The following is a 21,581-nucleotide window of genomic DNA, read 5'->3' as shown; positions in this document are numbered from 1 at the left end:
TCCAACCTCAGGAAGGACTAAACTCGTCAGGGTGATGGAGCTAAGGCACCTCACTGGTCCCGGGGTGGGGGTGGGGGTGACTGGTGACAGCGTCGCACACGCCGTGTGCACCAGCCTCGTGGGAAGGCGCGCACCGAAGTCCTGGCCACCGCTGGGAACCCCCCGTTAGCAGCTGCGAGGAACAAGTACCCGCCAGAACTGGTGGCAGAGATCTGCCCTGCTGGTGGCATTTTTCCTCCTAACTCTGCGAACTTGTGGTCACTTGTCTTCAGAAGAGGACACTCAGCCAGTCAAAGGGGGAGCTAATATACGAGAGTGACGTCGTAATTTTGTGCCCAGTTTGGGATGAAATGATCCGGCTTCTGCTGGCATGGCATTACCAGGCCAGCCGCCACCGTCTGTCTGGTGGCTCACTTGGAACGGGTACCAGCCTGGAAGCCACAGCCAGGCACCAGGGAATAGGGCTCCCTCCACAACCTCTTGGCCTAAACTCAATCCTGCATCCAGGGACACTGAGGAAGAAGAGGCCTGGAAGGAAAACGCGTGACTGCCTGGAAAATTCACACACGCTCGCTCAGCCATCTCAACTGGCTTCAAATCACAGGAGGCACTAACCAGACTTGTAAAGCTTCCCCTCCAGGAGAGCAGAGAGGGATCGAGGCACATCCTGCATTCCTCCATCCGCCTCGCTGCCTCTTTCCTCCAGGCCCGAAGCCTAGCCAAGTCCCCATTCAAACCCTACATGGGGGACACCCGGGGGGCTCAGCGGTTGAGCATCTGCCTTCGACCCATGGCCTGATCCTGGGGTCCTGGGATCGAGTCCCGCATCGGGCTCCCTGCATGGAGCCTGCTTCTCCCTCTGCCTGTGTCTGTGCCTCTCTCTCTCTCTCTCTGTGTCTCTCATGAATAAATAAATAAAATCTTTAAAACAGACAAACCAATCAACCCTCCATGGGCAGGCCCAGAATCCCATTCACATCTGCACTGACCTCAGTCCACAGGCTCCTCCATGAGGAAATGTCCTCAGAGCCCAGAGCAAACCTATTTCTCCCCCAGAGCCAGAGTGATGGGGTCTACCTCATGCTCACCTGCAGGTATAAATATCTGCAAAGGAGAGCCCTAGCCGAAGAGACATCCCCTGCAGCCACCCTGTCTCCAATTCATGATCAACCTGTGTTCTATATGAAAGGCTGGATAAAAACCAGGGAGCTGGCATGTGCCCCCTCCCACTGGACACTTGGCATTCCCGAGTCTGGGATACATCACCGGACCCTGAGGCAGGATATATAGAATTCTGCTTTCTTTATTTTCAAAACATTAGTTTCGGGTTCTATGGGCTTAAATTAAATGCTGGCTGTGGGTCAAACCACTGGCTGGACAACATTAGAACCAAGAAGCTGGAGTCCTGCCTAAAAGCCCCACACGCCAGTACGAGTGAACCAGAATACTTACTGTTGATGTTGGTTCCACTCCTTAAATGAATTTGCTGAACTGCATGGATGGAATATGGAGGAACAATATCCTGACTCTTTATAATGATGAAGAGTTCCTCAAACTTATGAGAAACCCCTGATGAGATGTCTTTTCCCATCTTTTAGTGAGATGTGTTACTCATCCCTCCAAAGTTCTTGTTGGGTTATTGGTCTACTGGGCAGGCACCATGGGACACATAGAGGATGTGAGACCAGCTCTGTCCCGTCTTGTGGAAAATGACGAAGAGACTGCTAATGAACCACGGAGAAATCGACTAAGAACGGTGAGGAAAGGGATGATTGGTGACCCAACATCCTCATTCTTGACCAGCCCCGAGTTTTACGCCCGTTAAAACATTATCTGCACACCAATGTCCTCACCAAGTCACCAAGGCCTCATTGTGACTGCTACCAGCTCCTTCATCAATGGTGGTGGGGCATGGTTGAGCTCATTTTTTTTAATTTTTTAAATTTTTTTTTAATTTATTATTTATGATAGTCACACACACACACACACACACAGAGAGAGAGAGAGGCAGAGACACAGGCAGAGGGAGAAGCAGGCTCCATGCACCGGGAGCCCGATGTGGGATTCGATTCCGGGTCTCCAGGATCACGCCCTGGGCCAAAGGCAGGCGCCAAACCACTGCGCCACCCAGGGATCCCTGAGCTCATTTTTAAATCCAACCAACTCTTTTGGTGTCCTGCCCAAATCGATCTAGCACACGAGGGGGTCACGAGAAATCTGAGCACGTTATCTCTACTATTTACAACCGCCAAACGACAACTTCAGTTGTCCTTCACCCTTACGCTTACTACGTGGGAATTGAACTAACAAGCTCCGGCCCTTCCGGTGTTACTTTTTTACGATCACACACCTACATCTATTCTGTACTGCGCATAGATTTCCATCATGTTCCATGAATTCATTCAATGCATCCAACTCATATTGAAATAACCTTTCTGTACCAGAGACACAAGACATAGTAGAGAAAAAGAATGGTGAGGGGCTGCTTTTGTGCAGCTCACTCTAGAGTGGGTGAGCGGTATGCGTGGAAATGCAAATAAATAGGTGTATTTTCAAGGAGTGGTAGGTGTTGAGAACAAGGCAGATGATTCTAAAGGAACTGTGGCCTGCTGATTGGACAGATGGTCTGAGAAAGCTCTGCAGATGTCATATGAGCAGAATCAAGGTGATAAGACATGGCCGGGCCCGCAGAGGTCAGGGAGGCAGCATTTCTGGCAGAGGGAAAGGGTTGTATAAATGACCTAGGGGACAAGTGAGAGCTAGCATGTAAAGGAACAAAAGAAGGCCAATTTGGAATATGGTATGAGAGCAGCAGGGGTCAGACCACACAAAACCTCCCGGGCCACGGTCCGGAGTTTACACGGCACGATAAAAGCTGTTGGAGGGAGTGGCAAAGACCACCAGCCATCCCTGACCCCCCCTGCCCCCTTCCTGCAGGCATATGTCTGTACAAAACAAGACAGCATTTTCCAGCTTGCAGTTGGGCCTGGGCAGGTCACTGGGCTATGGCTAGACGGATGTAGGAAGTGGCACCTGCCAGTTCTGGGAAGTGACCTTAATGGGAAGGAGTGCTCCCTCCTCTTCTTGGCCACTCCTCTGCTGCCTGGACATGGATGCACGTGGTGGCCGGATTAGCAAACAAGGAGAGTCTGCAGCCCTAGTGTCACGGGATGCCCCCTGGAAGCCCCGGACAGACTACGTTGGTGGCAGAAATAAACTTCTACTCTGTTTAAATCCCCGTTGTTCTGGTTTTCAGTCTTTTACCGTGAAGCCACTGCGAACCAACATGCAGTGCTTGAAGCAGGCGAGCATGAGGTGTGATTCACGCTGTAGAAGTGTCACCCTGGGTGACAAAGGGGAGAATCCATTGAAGAGGTGCGGGCAGGAGGCAGGCAGATGGGTCAGGAAGCTACTGTGATTCGCCAGGCAAGAAAGGCTTTGCCTCAGGGGGCTGCTGTGGAGGTGGAGAGAAATCGAGAGACTCAGAATACAATCTGGAGGAAGAGCTCAGGGGACAGGCTGACCACAGAAGAGGGAGGAAAGGGGGACTCGAACATCCCAGCCTGAGCACCTGTGTGGGTGGTGGGTCTCCTCACTGCGATGAGGAAAGACCAGGCAGCAGGAGGCCCGAGGATGTGGGAGGGTGAGGGGACTATGCTGGCCACGGTGGAACCGTATGCCTCTGGAATAGCCACCAGGCAGCTGGATATGTGAGTTTAGAAATTGGTGGGGAGGGACCCCTGGGTGTCTCAGCGGTTTAGCGCCTGCCTTTGGCCCAGGGCACGATCCTGGAGTCCTGGGATCGAGTCCCACCTTGGGCTCCTGGCATGGAGCCTGCTTCTCCCTCCTCCTGTGTCTCTGCCTCTCTCTCGCTCTCTCTCTCTCCCTATCATAAATAAATAAATAAATAAATAAATAAATAAATAAATAAATAATCTTTTTTTTTAAAAAAAGAACTTGGTGGGGAGGTCAAAACAGATGATATAAATCATACGGAGATGATTTAATGTCGTGTTTCTAGCAGATCTACCAATAGAGTAGATCTCCAGCCACTTGCAGCTACTTAAATTTAACTAATTAAAATGAACAAGATTTTAATTAACAATTACAGACTCAGCTCTTCAGTCGCATGAGCCACATCTCTAAGGTGATCAGTGGTTACAGCCCTGGCCAGCGCACAGAGACAATGCTTCCCTCATTACAGCAACGAGAAGCTGGTTTGGGAAGCGCTGGTCCGAACCTCTTTAGAGATAGTTTATGGGGCGCCTGGGTGGCTCAGTCAGCTAAGCGCCCGACTGTTGGTTTCTGCTCAGGTTGTGATTTCAGCATCATGAGACCGGGCCCTGCATCAGGCTCCTGCTCAGCTTGGAGTCTGCTTGGGACTCGCTCTCCCTTTCCCGCTGGCCCTGCCCCTGCTCGCTCTTTCTCTCTTCCTCTAAAATAAATCTTAAAAAAAAAGAAAGAAAGAAAGAAAGAAATAGTATTCCGATCTATTTGCCTTGCCTCATGGGATTATGTATGAAAGAGAATGAGACAGAAAAAAAGGAAGCATACATTTTCCCGTTTGGCTTTTTCTTTTATAACGGACGTGCAACAGCTATCGTTCCTCCTCTTTTGCCCAAATGCTTCTGGTTCAGCTTTATAAACTGTTCGTCATAATTTTCAAGATTTGAGGAAATCATAGGGCTGCACAACTTTAGGTTTTCATTCGTTCTTTCATTCTGAGTTGCCGTAGGGTGCTGGAGGCGGCCTCGCCTGGCCTCACGGCCCCCTCTCTGCACTCCACACCGACGCCAGAGCAGCCGTGATGGAGTGGAAGAGCCAACTGTGCAAACATTTGCTTCCACTGTCACAAGACCAAAAGGAAAAATGCCAAAAAGGAGAATCTGGAAAAACAGCAAAAGAGCAATTATCCCCTGAAGAGAACATGAAATAAGACCCTCCAGTGACCTCACAAAGGAAACGGAAAATAAGATCCAACCACGAACAGGTCAGAGAACACCACTGTGTCCTTGGGTAATGATTACAAAGGGAAAAACGGGATTTGGGCACCGTGATACCCTGGGACTTCAGCTTGGGACTCCCTGGGTGGCGCCTTCCGTAATTCAATTAAACCTTTTTAAAGAGCAAGATTCACGTATCCTAGAGTAACTTGCTTCTCTCTACCAATTCCGAGCTCACGTGAACGTTCTAACAATAATCCTTCTATGTGGCTAGCAGGCTCTAGTGTGTGAGCCTCGAGAAACCACCTAGAACATGAGGAAGCTGTGTGATGATTCCAAAGACCATCCAGTCAGTGACAAAATGTCAAGAAGAGGAGTGGTTTTGGTAAATCTCGTTTATGGGAACCACAGATTAAGAAGATGTGTTCTGCAGTCAACTTTCAACCAGGATGCCATAGACTTCAAAGGGGGAAATTGTTCTGCCAAACTTGTTAAACTGCACAAACTAGTATTGCTTTCTGGCAGCCCGTGGCACAAGAAGGGAAGGACCCCTAGAGTTCTCTCCCCAAAACAGAGAACAAAAACCTGGCGATGGCTCCCCACTGCCCACAGAGAAAGCCCAAACATCCTGCTTCCTTGGCCTGAGCTCTCTGGGAAAGCCTTCCCAGCCCCTCCTCTGTGGCATCTCTGCATGGCTCCCACCGTCAAGAGGGCAGATCCGGTCTGGCCAGGCTCCCCAGTGAGAGGGGCGAGGTCAGCGTTGAGAAGGTGCCTTCCGCTCAGCATGTTGGGAGCAAGGCCAGAGAGCCACGGCGGAAGCTGACCTGTGAAAGGGACAGGGGAGCACGGAGCAGACCTGAGCACGTCGTCTGCACCATCATGAAGTGGGAAAGGGAGCAGGAGGAGAGAGGACCAGGGAGAGTGGGTCACCCAGGTGGGGCCACCCTCGAGGACACTGACTTCAGAAGTGGGGTGGGAAGACCATGGTCATCTGTGGATGCATTCTTGGCAATCTACAAGAATTTCTAAATTTTATGTCCTACTGTCAGTGAAAATGTTAGTCTATGTTAACATCAAGTATAACCTGGCTCATGCGGATGAGCTGCCTGTAACCCAGGGTGGGCCTGAGATGCTCAAGCCCACGTCGCATCTAGAGGTCCACTCCCGAAGGCTGCATGAACGCTGGCTGCAAGTGGTCTGCATACAGTGGCAGGAGAACTGCGTGGCCGCACGTGTACGACGGCATAGGCATAAGGACCTCGGCGGGGCTTGGCGTCAGGCAGAGGATGTGAGTTTTGCACCTGCCGTCTCTGTGAAGGCCAACTTCGTCGGCACTGGAGTACCAGGAACAGGCAGGCGTGAAGGTTTCTAGTCTCGAAGCCAGTCATAAATGGATTAAATACCAATTTAATGAATGTTTCAATAATGATGAATCTACCTTTATCTTCAAGAGGAGGAGGCAGGTTAGCAGAGCATCAAGGAGGCTCCCCTTCAGTGTGAGCGAGTGAGGCATCGGGCAGCAGGGGGAGCCGGCAAAGCCTTAGAACGGGTAACATCACTTTAGACAGCAAAATTCTGTGGAGAGGCATCATGTACGCTGGAATTTTTCAAGTCCAGAGGCCAAAGGAGATTAAATACGGAATTGAATCTGAAGCTAGGTCTTTCGCTATTTAACCCAACAGGGGCGAGCTGTGATTCTGTTTCATGGAAAGCCCTTCATCCATCACATTAAAGTATTGCTACTAATTTGGACTGTATTGGCTTCCAAATTGGATGTTGTTAACATTTTGACGTTACAGTTGGTTAGAAGTTATAGACACTAACGCAAACTCCTTACGGGATACTCTGTACACATTTAAATAAGCTTATAATAACATATTTTAAGACGAAGAAAAAGAGGACTGTTGGAAACAACCCAACAGCGACGATCACAGACCCTGGAGCCACACAGACCTGGCTTCCACTTCTGGCTCCTTTATTTTAATTTTTTTAAATTTATTTATGATAGCCAGAGAGAGAGAGAGAGAGAGAGAGAGAGAGAGAGAGAGGCAGAGACATAGGCAGATGGAGAAGCAGGCTCCATGCACTGGGAGCCCAACGTGGGATTCGCCCTGGGCCAAAGGCAGGCGCTAAACCAGGGATCCCTTCTGGTTCCTTTAACTCTGGTGTAGGATCTTGGACAGGTTACCTCACCTACAAGTCAGGTTTCCATTTGTCAAATGGGGAAAGTAATGGTGCCCACACACAGACTTGTGGGGTGGGTGAAATGAAGGATTTATGTTGCATTAGCACAGCATCAGTGTGCATTGTAAAGGCCAGTAAGTATTAGCTCTTGCTTAAAAGACCCCCTAGTGAACTAGACAAGGTCTAGGGACTAGAGGTTTCAGTTTCCTTATCTGAAAAATGGGGCCATGAGTAGGCTCTACTTTATATAGTTGCTATGAAATTTAAAATATATGTGTGGAGGGGTATGTGTGTGTATGAATGAGTAACTTGGCATAGTATATGAAATTAGAAAACGTTCAATAAATACCTTATGATTGTCCCCAAACAACTATAGTCATGACTCTTCAGTTTCTCCTTTTCATTCCTTCACATCAGAGGCCTACTCACCGTGCTCTATACACACTAGGCATGTGCTGGAGCACACGAGGAGGGAGGTCAGCACACAAGGTTTCCCTCAACTATTCTGTTTAACCTTTGCTCGTCAGGGCTGCCTATAATTCTTTCTAAAAGGAAAGAAGAGAGATTCTCTACCCACCCACCCATCCATCCATTCACCCACCAACCCATCCACCTGTCCATCCATCCACCCATCCATCCATTCACCTACCCTCCCATCCATCCATCCATCGACCTATCCACCCACCCACCCACCCACCCATCCATCCATCCACCATCCACTCACCCATCCACCCATCTATCCACCCACCCATCCATCCGTCCATCTGTCCACCCACCCATCCATCCATCTGTCCATCTGTCCGTCCATCTGTCCACCCACCCATCCATCCATCTGTCCATCTGTCCGTCCATCCATCCATCCATCCATCCACCCATCCACCCATCCATCTGTCCATCCGTCCACCCACCCATCCATCCATCTGTCCATCTGTCCGTCCATCATCCATCCACCCATCCATCCATTCACCCATCCATCCATTCACCCACCCACCCATCCATCCACCTGTCCATCTGTCTATCCATCCATCCATCCATCCATCCATCCATCCATCCATCCATCCACCGACCCATCCACCCACCCACCCACCCATCCGTCCATCCACTCACCCATCCACCCATCTATCCGTCCATCCATCCACCCACCCATCCGTCCATCCATCTGTCCGTCCATCCATACATCCATCCATCCATCCATCCAAGTGAGGTATCATGAGATAGCAGACAAAATCATGCTTCAAGCATTGAGGCCAGCTAAACAGTGAGCCAGTGACCAGGGACAGAGGGCCAGGTGGCCTCCCGGCACCACCTCCCATATACCAAGGAAAAGCAGTCACAGGTGCCCCCCTCCACAAAGAGGTCAATAATATTTATCAACAAGACAAATCATTTGTACCCTCACCTGCTGCTCCATCTCAGGAGCCTCTGTGGTTGCAGCCCAGAGCCTCATATGTGCAGACAGCAATGCCAGCTTGACAAATGACAGAGATGTCAGGGAAGAATAGTCAGAAATTCCAAGTCACACCAGGATCTGCAACCGTCCTCTCTTTCTTATGCAAAACTGCTGCGATGGCAGAAGGGTGGTGAGCTGGGCGGAAGAAGGGGCCCTAATTCCTGCCCTGCCCCCACTCTGACAAAGGTTTCCAGAGAGTTCTGAGCCCTTTCCCAGAACTTGCACAAAAGATCAAGCCCTGAGGCTTTCAAAAGGCACAGGTTGGGAGGGACACAAGCACCTTTCAGCTTTCAAAGGGCGGGTGAGACCAGCTCTGGTTGGACACACAGTACCCCTTTCTCCAAGAATCATCAAAGGCCCCAGGGGAGGAGGAAGGGACCTTGAACAGAACAGCAGCCGTGGTTGGGAGACCCGTGACTCTCCGGGCACCGTGTTCCACGCAGGAGGCCCAGAGGAGCCCCACAGCTGGCCTCTGAGCTGTCCCCCTCGGGCCACCAGACCCAGCTGTGATGCTTCCTGGCTCCTCGGACCCCCCGAGATTGGTTTCTCTCAGGGTCGAGGGCACAGCTTTAATGATGCTCAGAGACCCTGGGAGTCCAATGTCACAGAGAAGCACCACATCCAGTCACGGCCAGCGGGAGCTGCAAACCTGGCCAAGGGAGGGCTCACCTGCCACAGGTTTGGGGGGCTCCAGGGAGAAGAGCTGAATGGGTCCCCGCAACCCAAAAGAGAGCCTGGACGCTGGGCTGGGGGGCTAGCTCTTGTGGAAGGAACACTTCTCCAGACGGGGCAGCAAAACCAAAATTAAACACGGTGCCGTCCATCATCTCACCCCAAATACAGGGCAGGTCTTACACGCTCTTGGACCAGTAACTGGAAGGTGGCTCTGGACAGCTTTTCCTCCCAAAGAGTCATTTGAAAAGAACAACAGAAAACCCTGTGCCATTTCGAAGTGAAGCTCCTCTTCATGCCCCACTCACCCCTGTCCTGGGTGCGTACGTTTTTCACACCAATCACGTCAAGAACAAGAGCTGCCATCGTCCCGACATAGAGGAGGGCAGATAGACTTTCAAAAGTCACAGGTTTAGGGGCACCTGGGGGCTCAGCGGTGGAGCATCTGCCGTTGGCTCAGGGCATGATCCCAGGGTCAGGGGATCGAGTCCCACATTGGGCTCCCTACATGGAGCCTGCATCTCCCTCTGCCTGTGTCTCTGCCTCTCTTTGTCTTCTGTGTCTCTCATGAATAAATAAATAAAATCTTAAAAAAAAAAAAAAAGCTCACACCCAAGCAACATGCCCCCCATTTCTCTGGACCATGGTTTGCCAGTGGTGATCACATCCACCTTCTGTGCATGATCCTTCATGGATTGTGGCTGTGAGGATCCCTGTGGCCAAGACCACAGTGGGTGAGTGGGGGCACGGCTCGCCCCCACCCTGGGGTCCCTCCCAGGAGCTTTTCCGTTGCTGACACGTGCTCGCGCACACATGTGTCGGTGCTGAGAGGCTGGGGTGCGCTCCTCCGAGCTGGCCTTCCGGGCGGGCCACGAAACATCTCAGGGAGAGCAAGACCGCATCTCTGATTCACCGTGGCTCGGGAGGCCCCGTTGTTGGGCCGTGAAAATGTACTGTTTTGGGTGACTTCAAGGAAGAATAGTCATTACGGATTTGCCCCCCGATTCAATTTTTCTACCCAATTATAATGAACATTTGCCACTGTTAAAAAGGTGTGTTCTTGCACAGCAAGGATGTACTTAAGCCACTGAATGGGACCCTCAACGGCTAAAATGGTAAATTGTATGCTATATACATTTAACCACAATAAAAAAGCCATTTTCTCTGACATGGGGGCAGGACAGGATTCTGCGCAGAATACAAAGTGAAGCCTGTACTGGAGTCACTAGATTAGGTTCCTCACTAAGTTGAGCGGTGCTTGCCTTTGCCCAGTCGCCTCCGACCTACCGGGCGGTCATTGCTACATCTAATGGGCGTTTCCCAAGCCCGGTCTTGCATCATGTCCCACCCTGTAGGCCCTTCCCTAGCTCCCCAGGTACCAGCCTATTCGGACTCTCCGCTGACTAGTCAGGCTATCGCCTCCCATCTTCCCCAACTGGTTCTTCTACCTCCACCCGTTTAGTCCTTGTGTTACACGGGTGATGTCAGTTATTATTCCCCGGCCCTTGACTGCTACCTGTATGTTCAGGACCCACGGATCCTGCTCCTGAACTTCTGAGTAGCCAACCACTTGCTAAATCAGCCCTCGGATATCCTGAAGGCACCACCAAGTCATCATATCTGAACTGCAGCCGTCATCTGCTCCCGCCAAGCCTGCCAGAGGAAGGCAGTGGTCAGGAGCTTCCAAATCTACAGGATTTGGAATCAGTGCCAGGGCTGCATCCCTTTGCCCTCCAGTTGGAGGGGAATCCATCCAGCTGTCCAAGCTGGTCACCTGCCCTCCCCCCACCCCCGTTCTTCGGTCAGCTAGGCTGTGGCCACGCCTCCTTATTTCTCCTTCCTTGTGGCCACGGTGTCGTGAGGCTCTTCTCCTCCCTCACCTGCATCATGCAGCAGCCTCCCAGCCTTGAGCCTGGCCTTCCTCCTTGGTCCGCTCTCCTCTGCCACAGCCTGAGTGATCCCCCAAGGCGCACAACAGTTCGCCTGTCTTGCTTGAGACCCTTGGATAGCCTGGCGTTGTCCCAGGGTTGTGGAGGACAGGACCTCTGCACGCTGTCCCAGCCTCTGCCCCAAGCACGGGGCCCAGAATATACTAGGCTCTTTGGCTTCTGAGCACCCACTGCAAATAGCAAACACCCACTCTCCCTGACCTCACCAGGCTCACAGCTCAGGGGCTGCCTTCTGACACTCTCCCTTCAACCAGGCCTGTCCCTGCATCTTTACTCACTAACATCTGAGTGTCCTGGAGGGCAAGAAGTATGTGTGCCTCTGTGTGCTCAGCACCCGACAGTGCCCCGTAAGTGCTCAGGCCATTCTCCTCCCCTGGCACCTAGTAGGCCCTAGCATGTCTCCCGAGTGAATGTGTGAAGGAGAAAGCAGTCTTGTGTTTCCACCAACGTCACCAAAACCCAAAACATAAACTATCTAAAGCAGAGTTTATCTGGCATGGCACAGTCACATGATTCAGGGCTGAGTACACCTGGTTTCATGTCCCTCCAATGCTGAAGTTAAGCTTAGAACTCAAAAGCCAAATAAGTGGGGCCCCTGGGTGGCTCAGCAGTTGAGCATCTGCCTTTGGCTCAGGGCATGACCCCGGGGTCCTGGGATCGAGTCCTGCATCAGGCTCCCCGCAGGGAGCCTGCTTCTCCCTCTGCCTCTTTCTGTGTCTCTCATGAATGAATAAAATCTTAAAAAAATAAAAATGCCATAGAAGGTGCAGTAGAGACCAGTGGATTTCCATGTGGTTTTGTCCTTACTGTTACAGCAGTATTAAATGTTGTCATATAGGATCCATTGGGGTTTTTGTTGTTGCTTTCCATCCATCTTCCCCACAAACAGTTCCAGGAAGGGATCTCACAGCTCCATAGGATGTAATTTGAAGGCCCATGTGCCTTGACTTAAGAGACAAGGGAGACAGAAGCTTTCAGATAAAGCAATTTGTCACTGACGTGGAGTAGGTCCACGGCATATGGTCCGCTGTTGCTCAGATCTCCTGATTTCCAGATCTTTTTACCTCTCCTGCTAGTGTGGTGAACTGCTTTGTTTCAACGGAAGCACCACTGAAATTCTATTCTGGGAAAAACCCAGTCCTGAAGGATGCGCATGGCTTTTGTAACACCCTCCACTACGTGGAAAAGGCATCCAAATAGTCTCATTTCAAAATGCCAGATATCAAAGTATCTGTTGTTTTTCCCTCCAATTTGGAGACAGGATTATCTTCAGCAAATTTAAAACATTAAAAAAAAAAGTGCTCTGAGCATACTTATACACGTTGGCAACGTATACCTGCTGTCTTGTCCTAACATCTGGACGGAGGAACACGGGGTGCATGGGTTACAAGGATGGCACCGTGCCCCTCACTCTTCCTCTGAGTGAGACCCCATGTTCCATCTTGACGCCGGGGGGTGGGGGGGCCTCAGCGGTTAAGTATCTGCCTTCAGCCCAGGGCGTGATCCCGGGGTCCCGGGATCAACACCCGCCATCAGGCTCCCCACACAGAGCCTGCTTCTCCCTCTGCCTGTGTCTCTGCCTCCCTCTCTATGTCTCCCAAGAGTAAATAAATAGAATCTTAAAAAAAAAAAAAAAAAAGAGGCTTTGTCAAAGGCTTTTGGTAAACTCTGACTCATTTCCTTGGTTGAAAAAAAGCCATGTCAGTAGAGCTGGTCCCACCAGAAGAACGGGGTTCTGGCTCTGTCATGCTGCTCTGGGGAGGGCTCAGGAATCTGAAGACGGGGAGGACTGAGAGAGGAAAGACGAAGGCCATGGTGACCAAGCACGCATTCTGTGCAAAACTGTCCCTTCACCCAAATGCAGTGCAAATATTTATTCCTCAGAAGAAGTGAACCAGAAGCCACTGGAAGCCACTAGTACTTGACGGTGGTAATCACCATTCTATTCATTCCATAGCTCAGCTGCTCGCTATGTGAAGAGTTCTGGTTCAGTCCTTTTTTTTTTTTTTTTTTTTTTTTTACTGTACAGCATGGCATTGATGCTTAACAACCCAGTTGATGGAAATATGTTCTGAGGAGTAATAGTTCAGAAAGACTTCAAGTCATATAAATACGTGCAGTAGTGAGGAAGAGTCACCCTGCATCAGCACGTTAGGAATTACTCAACCACTTGGGTGAGAGGCTAAAGCCATCAGTGCCGTGCGGGGCATAGAACATCACCCCGCCCAGAGCAAACTCAAGACCTTCCTGAGTCTCGTTGCCAATTAGACTTGGCTTCTGATTTTGCAAAATACTCAGTGACTTAGTCATCGGTGACATTTCTGGTCACTGCTTGATTATGTGTGAAAATTCATCCAGTGAAGCCAGTGGGGGCTTAAGGAGGGTCATTATAATGAGAACATGAAGCTTTGAGAGAAGTTTAAAAAACAACAACAACAACAGTTATTCACTGTTGTTGGGTCCCAAAACAAAATTAAAGAAGTGATTGTTGGGATCCCTGGGTGGCGCAGCGGTTTAGCGCCTGCCTTTGGCCCAGGGCGCGATCCTGGAGACCTGGGATTGAATCCCACGTCGGGCTCCCAGTGCATGGAGCCTGCTTCTCCCTCTGCCTGTGTCTCTGCCTCTCTCTCTCTATCTGTGTGACTATCATAAATAAATAAAAATTAAAAAAAAATTCTCTTAAAAAAAAAAAAAAAGAAGTGGTTGTTCATTTGCCCAAATTAAGATATGGTCTCTGCCCCCAGCAAAAAGTAGATCAGAGTCCATTATTTCAAATTTGGGTGGCGGTGGAGAGGGGGGCAGCGACTAGGGGAGGTTGTCAATGATGGGGAAGGGGGAAGATAGATCAAATGAAGAGAGAAACTAGAAAAAGTATTTATATTGGAAAAATCGGTCTCCCATAGGACCTAGTACATCTAACATCAAGTTAACTTAAAAGGCAACAATCTCTCATGCGCTTCTTTTGAAGAAGAACATACCCTCTGATGTTAGGTATCGTGTCAGCCTGTACCGAAAAGCGACTATTTCTTTAGTGGCTGATAAGGCTTCCTTTTGATAAACAAATAAGGAGACATGACCCACTGCTTCTTTTCTCCGCCTGTGGTTCCCCACCTTTTGCCCAGCAGAGTCAACATTTTCTCCCCCACTTTTTTTTCCCCTAGTCCCAAGGTAAACGGATGCAATTAAGCCACTGATGTAGCCCGAGTGTGTTTAATTATTTCGGTGTCTCCCGACGGCCTCGCGGGCAGATGGGAAGCACGACGGCATCCCCACACCACGCCATCCGCCTTCACGGGTTCTTCTTGTTCGCGCCGGTGTGCACCCTGCTCCCATGTAAAGGCTCCTGGGGAAGATGCCAATAATCTCTATTTTATGTCCTAATTACACGACCACGTCTCCCTTTGATGACTCGAAGGAGACAAAAGTTTAAAGGAGAGCGTATCTAACTGCAATGTACCTTAGAAAAATTCCAAAGCAGGAAAAAAAAAAAAAAACCCTCCGGCAGCCTTGCACATAAAGCTGAAAACTTTCACAAGTCAGCAGCATTTCGCAAGACGAAGAGTCCACTCTCTCGGCAAGCTACACAAGAAACAAAATCTGCACAAATCATTACTTCCCCTACTTCCATTGCCAAGCACCTGCAGGACTTAAAGAAGGATACTCAGTTCTCTCCTGAGAAAATACAGGCCTTTTCAGCAGATGCATTAAGTGAGATTAAAACAACAGCAGCAACAAAAAAACCTTATGGTTGAAGGGGTTGGGGAACGGCAGGACCATTAAAAATGTATTTTCCAAATAATCAATGCCCCCAATTTAAAAAACTTTTCTCTAGAGTCAATAAATACTTGGACCCCGTGACCGGGGTTCTCAGTAATTTCCTTTAAGCCAAACCAGTTCCCGAGCTCTAACTAAGAGCATATACTACCCGGGTATGGAACATCAGCGTGCACGCTAGTTTGGAAATCCAGACCCAGCCTGCGCCCTAGGCCGGGAGCCGGCCTCTTCGCTTCTCAGCACCAGCCTCTGTCTTTGCCTAAAGCTGCCAGAGAGGTGGGCTCCTCTTGCCCAGCACGCATCGCACCCTGCCCGAATCGCAGAGCCCACTACAACTTCATTTCCAGTTTCGATTGCCCTTGCCAGTCTCAGCTCTCCTGCCATCAGCCAACCTCTCCCTAATTTACACTTGAGCTTCAGTATCCCCTCAGTGAACCCCGAGTCCTCACTGCCCCCCTCTCACTTTATTCTAACTTTGCTCTATCACGTGCTGTATCCGCTCAGGCCGTGGGTTGCTGGTTGGTACCCGGGAATCCTCGTTGCCGTGATGGTGGTCACGATGGTTGACTGGTAACCCCAACTTAAGAAGACATAATTATTTATTTATGCCCTAGTCTATTTCAGAAAGAAACGTAAGGCTCCTTGCACACACATGGGGGATAGAGTAGCCCTTGCATTATGGAAACAGGAAAATGGGACAAAGGAAAAGTGAAAGGAGGAAAGTTCAGGTGAAATTAGGAGAGAAGCCTGAATTTAAAGCTCAGCTCATCAGGCTCATCACACACATGCCTGGATTAAATTCTAAGCTCTTGAGCTTCCTAGAGGCCAGTGAAGGACAGAGACTCACTCCTTTCAGTGGCTGAAATATTATGGCTCACAGGTCAAACCAGGCCCACTTTCTGTTTCGGTTAAGTAAAGTTTTATTGGCACACAGCCACACCTGTTCATTTAGGTATGACTTATGGTTGCTTTCGCCATATGGCGGCGGAGTCCAGGGCTGCTACGGAGACCTGCAAAGTCTAAAGTGTTTAGTTTGCAGTAACGTTTGCAGAGGACCAGGTTCTGTGATTCTGTGCACACGGGAGCAGAGCAAAGCACCTTCCAAGGATAAGCACACTCTTTGACAGAGAACGCTCTAGGATAAAGCACTCGCTGTGCAATCCTGTGAAAACACATCCGTAGCTTCGTTTTCCGCAGTCAACCCAGCAAGGGGTTTCACGGGGCCGATGGCATGATGTCACAACACCTGCCAGCGAAACAGCCCTACGTGAGGCTAGAACAATACAGGCGAGGGGCAATTCTCTCCAGCTCTGGCTTAATTCAGGGAGAGTTGCAGAGGTGGCAAGTGCCATCACCCCCCTTCTTTACACAGAGCAGACACGGCCAAGGACTCTGGGTGCCCTCTCCCAGGGAGCCCTGAAGCGTCCTCCTTAGTGTTCTCTGCATTCTCTGGCAGCCGTGGCCAACCGCTAGCGGCTGGCATGCAAGGCAGGACTGCTCTGAGGCAGTTTTCCGTCAACACCCTGAGTCTGAGAAGCACCGAGCTGGTGACAAGGAGGTAATGCTCCTGCTACATTCCTGAGCGCAGCTCTTCTACTCATTCAATGTGCAGAGCCATCTCCACGAGTGGCATCTGCAAGGATGTGCTGGCCCCCTGCCATCCTGTGGGAACCAGGAGCCTCGTGAGGACAGCTGCCTGAGGGGCAAACCCATCAGGCCTTGCACATGTGTGGGGCAAGTCAGCTCTCCTCCAGAAAAGAGCATGGAAGCTGCTCCTCTGCATGCACGGACACAGGGCAAGGCCAAACAATGGCACTGGCATTGGGAACCTTCAAGCTCGCTGCCCGTGTGGTTTGTTCAGAGAAACAAAGCCTGCAAACAGCCATCACCCGGACCCGATGACCTTGAACTCACATAATCCTCAGGAATCCCTCCCTGCTGGACACAAGGGTCCTCAAATAAACACTAGTAAAGTGGAAATGGTGATTTATAAGAAAGTACGATTCGGTTCCAGGTTGGAAGAAGAAGACACAACCCCCAATTGTAGATGTGGAAGGACACATCTGTCACCTTCCCAAGCTCATTCCTGCTTTGTGACTCTGAAACGATGTTATGAATTGATTCTGAGTCTCAAACAGGCACATGTCCGAGAATCAGAGCGACTGGGCACTGTCTCTCTGTGTGACTCCTACCCCTGTTGTCAAAGAGGAAGAAGCAGGCAAAATACATTATAAATCATTTTATGTTATTCCTAACAGACATTTCCACCCAGTAGTGAAAAAGTATAAAACCAGAAATTAAGGGACGCTGGATGGCTCAATGGTTGAGTGTCTACCTTTGGCTCAGGGCATGACCCCAGGGTCCTGGGATCGAGTCCCTCTTGGGGCTCATTGCATGGAGCCTGCTTCTCCCTCTGCCTGGGTGTCTGCCTCCCTCTCTGCATCTCTCATGAATAAATAGAGTTTAAAAAAAATCTAAAAAAATAAAAATAAACAGAAAATAAGTAAAACTTCAGTGCCTAAAACTTCTCTCATGAATAGATTTTAAAAATCTAGAAAAAAACCCCCAGGGATTCCTGGGTGGCACAGCGGTTCGGCGCCTGCCTTTGGCCCAGGGCGCGATCCTGGAGACCCGGGATCGAATCCCACATCGGGCTCCCGGTGCATGGAGCCTGCTACTCCCTCTGCCTGTGTCTCTGCCTCTCTCTCTCTCTCTCTCTCTCTCTGTGACTATCATAAATAAATAAAAAAAAAAAGAAAAAAAAAAGAAAAAAAACCCCAAAAAACAAATAAAAAACCCCAGAAAAATCAGTAAAACATCAGAGCCTAAAACTTCTGTCCTCACTGTGGGTTTGTGGCTATTTTGGTCAACACCAACGACCAGGAAATGAGATACAAGCACACCTGATGAGGGCATTAATACAGCCAACAGACACGTTCGATCAGTGGAGGAAACTTCTCTTTCCCCTAAAAAGGGCAGATGCTAACGCAGGCTGCCCGCTGCTCTCCGGGAACGGGGCAGAGGCTCCCGCGCAGAGCGCAGCAGGTGGCACGTGAGCGCAGCCAGCGCGGACTCCACTCGGCGTGACCGCAGGCAAAGGAAACAGGACAACCCGTGGGAGCGGCGGACCCCGAGCCGGGCCAGGCCGCAGCAGCCGGGCCTGGAAGCACGGGGTGGGGGGAGCACCGAGCACCCCGGGGAACGCAGAGGCTGCACCTGGGCCGGGGTGCGGGCGGCGCCCCGGGGCCCCTGGAGCTGGCGCCTCCCAAAGCCCGCGGCCCCTCCCGTGACCTCGCGGCCCGGAGCGTCCTGCAGGGGGGCTCCGACTTACGTAGTGCGTACAAGGTGAGGATTATTCCAGCCAGACAGAACCCTTCGAAGAACCTGAGGGTGCTGAACATGGTCACGTTCACGGACAGGGCCACGGTGAGTCCAAAGATCAGAATGAAGATGATGGAGAAGAGCAGCACAGGCCGCCGGCCGACCCTGCACACGGAGAGGGCGACAGTTAGGGGTGGTCGCCGCGGAGACGCTCGCCCCGGCGCCCACCCCGCGGGACGAGCAGCTCAGCAGGCTCTGCGGCCTCCAGGCCCAGCGACGCGGAGCCCGGGAAGGGCCCTTGGAGCAGGTTCAGCCCCAAAACCTCGCTTTGCATTCAAGGGGGCACAGGTCAAACAGTGTGGATAAGGGGGTGATTCAAGGCAAGAGTGATAGCATCATAACAGCTCCCCAAGCCCAGACCTCGGCACGCCCAGACCTTGGAATCTGCTCCAGAGTCAGCTCGGGGAGCCAAGTCGCCTCGCATCCTTTCTCTGGGCCGCTAACCAGTCCTACCTGAGCTCAGTGCGGCCCGTCAGTCGGGGCCCTGATGGCTCCTGGTCTCTTCCAACTACATGATGAGAAATACTTTTTAAGGGATCGCAGACTAAACCCAGAGAGTTTGAACAATAACTAAGGAGCATGGGCCTCAAAGTGAAGCCCCCACCCCTGCCCCGCCCCGGCAGGTAGCCACAGGGTTGGAAAGGACCCGGCCTACTGTGTTTCTGGAAAGGGCAGCGCGCATGCTAGGTTGGCGGGGGTTACAGAGGGGCTGGTGCAAGACTGGTGATGGTTAGGGGGCGATGCGCTTCGAGTGTGGCAGGCAGGACAGAAGGGGGGGGGGGTCCCAGGGCAGGGGGTGTCACTAGTTCTCCATCCTTCCAGAGGTATCTTGTCATCTCTTGCTTCATCAACTCAGTAGGGAAAAAACAAACAAAAAAAAAACCAACCCCAACTCTCCATCACACAAATTAACATTACAAATTCAGTTTGAACTGGAAGGATAGGTCACAGAAAAATGGGAACAGGGGACTCTCTGCCAAGGGAAAAACCTCTGCACCTGGTACCCCAAATGCCTACAGAGCAGCTCAATGGCTCAGAGTGGCCCAGACATCCTTGTGACATTCTCGTGACAAAAACAGAAAGTAGATTCGTGGCCTAGGGCTGAGAATAAGAATAGAGAATGCCTGGAAGCGAACGAGAGACTTCCGTTTCAGGTGATGGAAATATTGTAAACGTAGAGTGTGGTGATGGTCCTACGACTCTGTAAATATACTAAAACTCACTGAATTACATGCTTGAAATGGGTGAGCTTTAGGGTATGTAAATTCTCTCTCAATAAAGCTGTTAAAAAAAAAGCAATTAGTAACGCATCTCTGTGTCCTGTGAAAGGAATGGATGCAATTTCAAGAAAATTTGGGGGAGGAAACTGCAGAGCACAATTTCTTTCATAAATTCTTAGTCACGCTGGTTTAATGAAATGAGGCCAGGACTATGAACTCAACGCCAATGCGAATCTACTCTCATCTGTGCTTTCACTAGGCACTGCTTCTCCTGACTGGTGCTGGGGCCATTAAGCCCTGGTCACTTGGACCCTATAGGTAGTTTCATCCGAACCCAATTCACTTAAAGAAATCAATTTAAAAAAATTTATAAAATTTATAAAGAAATAAATTTAGGATATGGCTTGGCTGGCCTCGTGAAATGAGGAGAAGCAAAGATGAGATCTAACTTCTCCGTTATTTCCCATTCCTCATCTGTAAAATGGGGATAACTGTCTGACTTCACAGCATTACTGAGATCACTACGGGAGATGATGGATGTGGGCACGATGCCTGCCACAGAGCAAACGGTTAAATGTCTAGCTCGCATGATTCCTTCTTACATCTCTACAGTTTGGATGCCCACCAAGCAGGGTTTGCCCTGTTCTGCTACTTTAGAAAAGATCCTTGATTTTTTATTTTTAACTCGAAGAAACTATTCTAAATCTCTCCCTTCCAAATGGCTGCTAAGATCAGTAAGTAAAAATTATTTTTAGTCCCTATGGGGCAGATGTGGCCTTTAAAAGCAGCCAGCGGGGATCCCTGGGTGGCACAGCGGTTTGGCTCCTGCCTTTGGCCCAGGGTGCGATCCTGGAGACCCGGGATCAAATCCCACATCGGGCTCCCGGTGCATGAGCCTGCTTCTCCCTCTGCCTGTGTCTCTGCCCCTCTCTCTCTCTCTCTCTGCGACTATCATAAATAAATAAAAATTAAAAAAAATAAAATAAAAAAAATAAAAGCAGCCAGCGCAGTCTTGAATACAGGCTCACCACTTAAGAGAGAACACCTTGGTCTCGAACGCAAGCTCTTGGGAAAGAGTATGCTTGTTCAGGCGAGCCTGGAGTCTTCTTTGGAGGAGGACCGGCTAATGCTGGCCGAGCGGGGTTGTTGGCAGGTGTGAATATGTGCAGGTGATGTAGCAAGTGTTCAACCAGTGTGATGATCATCGGAGTTTTAGTGCGAACTGGCTTCCTCCAGAGCAGAATGCCCTCGGAGATGACTGACAAAACCACACTCCTAAACCCGTAACACAGAGCTTGGATCTAAAGGGGGTGGAGTAGTGGCCCTCAGGGTTGTCCACGTCCTACTCCTCAGAACCTGGGAGTATGTCACCTTTTATGGGCAAAGGGGGCTCTGCAGATGCGATTAAGGTTAAAGACCCTGAGACCAGGTGATGATTCAGGTGGATCCAATCTCCAGTACCTGGAGACCCTCTTCTGACTTCAGGGAGCAGAGAGAGGTGGTGTGAGCAGGACCCAAATGCCACTGCTGGCTTTGAGGCTAGGAGAGGGGCTGCGAGCCAAGGAATACGGGCGGTTGCTGGAAGCTGGAAATAGCACAGGAAAGGATCCCTTCCTGAAGCCTCCAGAAAGACCACCCTGCCCGCACCTTGACTCTAGCCTAGTGTGAACTGCACAACTGCAAGTTCATTAACTTAAGCCACCGAGTGTGTGTTAATTCGTCACGGCAGCCGTAAAGAAATAACATAGGGTCTCACCAGGAAACAGATGGCCCACTCAGAGTGATTTGAGGAGATTTTAATAAAGGGATTGATTGCAAAAGGCTGGGCAAGCTGTGAGAGAAACCGTGGGACTGGCCACAGGAGGGGTGTTGGGGGGAGGATGGTCTGGGAACCCAGGGAGAGAGGTGCTGTGTGGAGGGGCCCCTAGCGAGAGGGAGGCAGCCAGCCCCTGCAGGCCCTGCGGAGGCCCAGTTTGGGGCAAAACCCCGACCCCCTTACTCTGGTCTC

General features: G+C 50.5%; 1 protein-coding gene across 4 annotated transcripts in view; it reads right to left on the bottom strand.

The window, feature by feature from the left end:
- SLC22A23 (solute carrier family 22 member 23) overlaps nucleotides 1-21,581 on the bottom strand; it is a 163,836-nt gene that overhangs the window by 103,798 nt on the left and 38,457 nt on the right. For 3 of the 4 annotated variants that reach the window (XM_072729219.1, XM_025982604.2, XM_025982605.2), the window contains exon 3: nucleotides 18,304-18,458. The exons of the other annotated variant lie outside the window; for it this stretch is intronic. In XM_072729219.1, the coding sequence (XP_072585320.1) occupies nucleotides 18,304-18,458 (155 nt within the window). The remainder of the gene's footprint in view (nucleotides 1-18,303; nucleotides 18,459-21,581) is intronic. 4 annotated transcript variants of the gene reach the window in all.

This window comes from Vulpes vulpes, chromosome 12 (genome assembly GCF_048418805.1).
Source record: "Vulpes vulpes isolate BD-2025 chromosome 12, VulVul3, whole genome shotgun sequence".
NCBI classification, from domain to species: domain Eukaryota; kingdom Metazoa; phylum Chordata; class Mammalia; order Carnivora; family Canidae; genus Vulpes; species Vulpes vulpes.
Note: the sequence above shows the minus strand (reverse complement) of the source record. Positions and strands in the feature narration are given on the sequence as shown.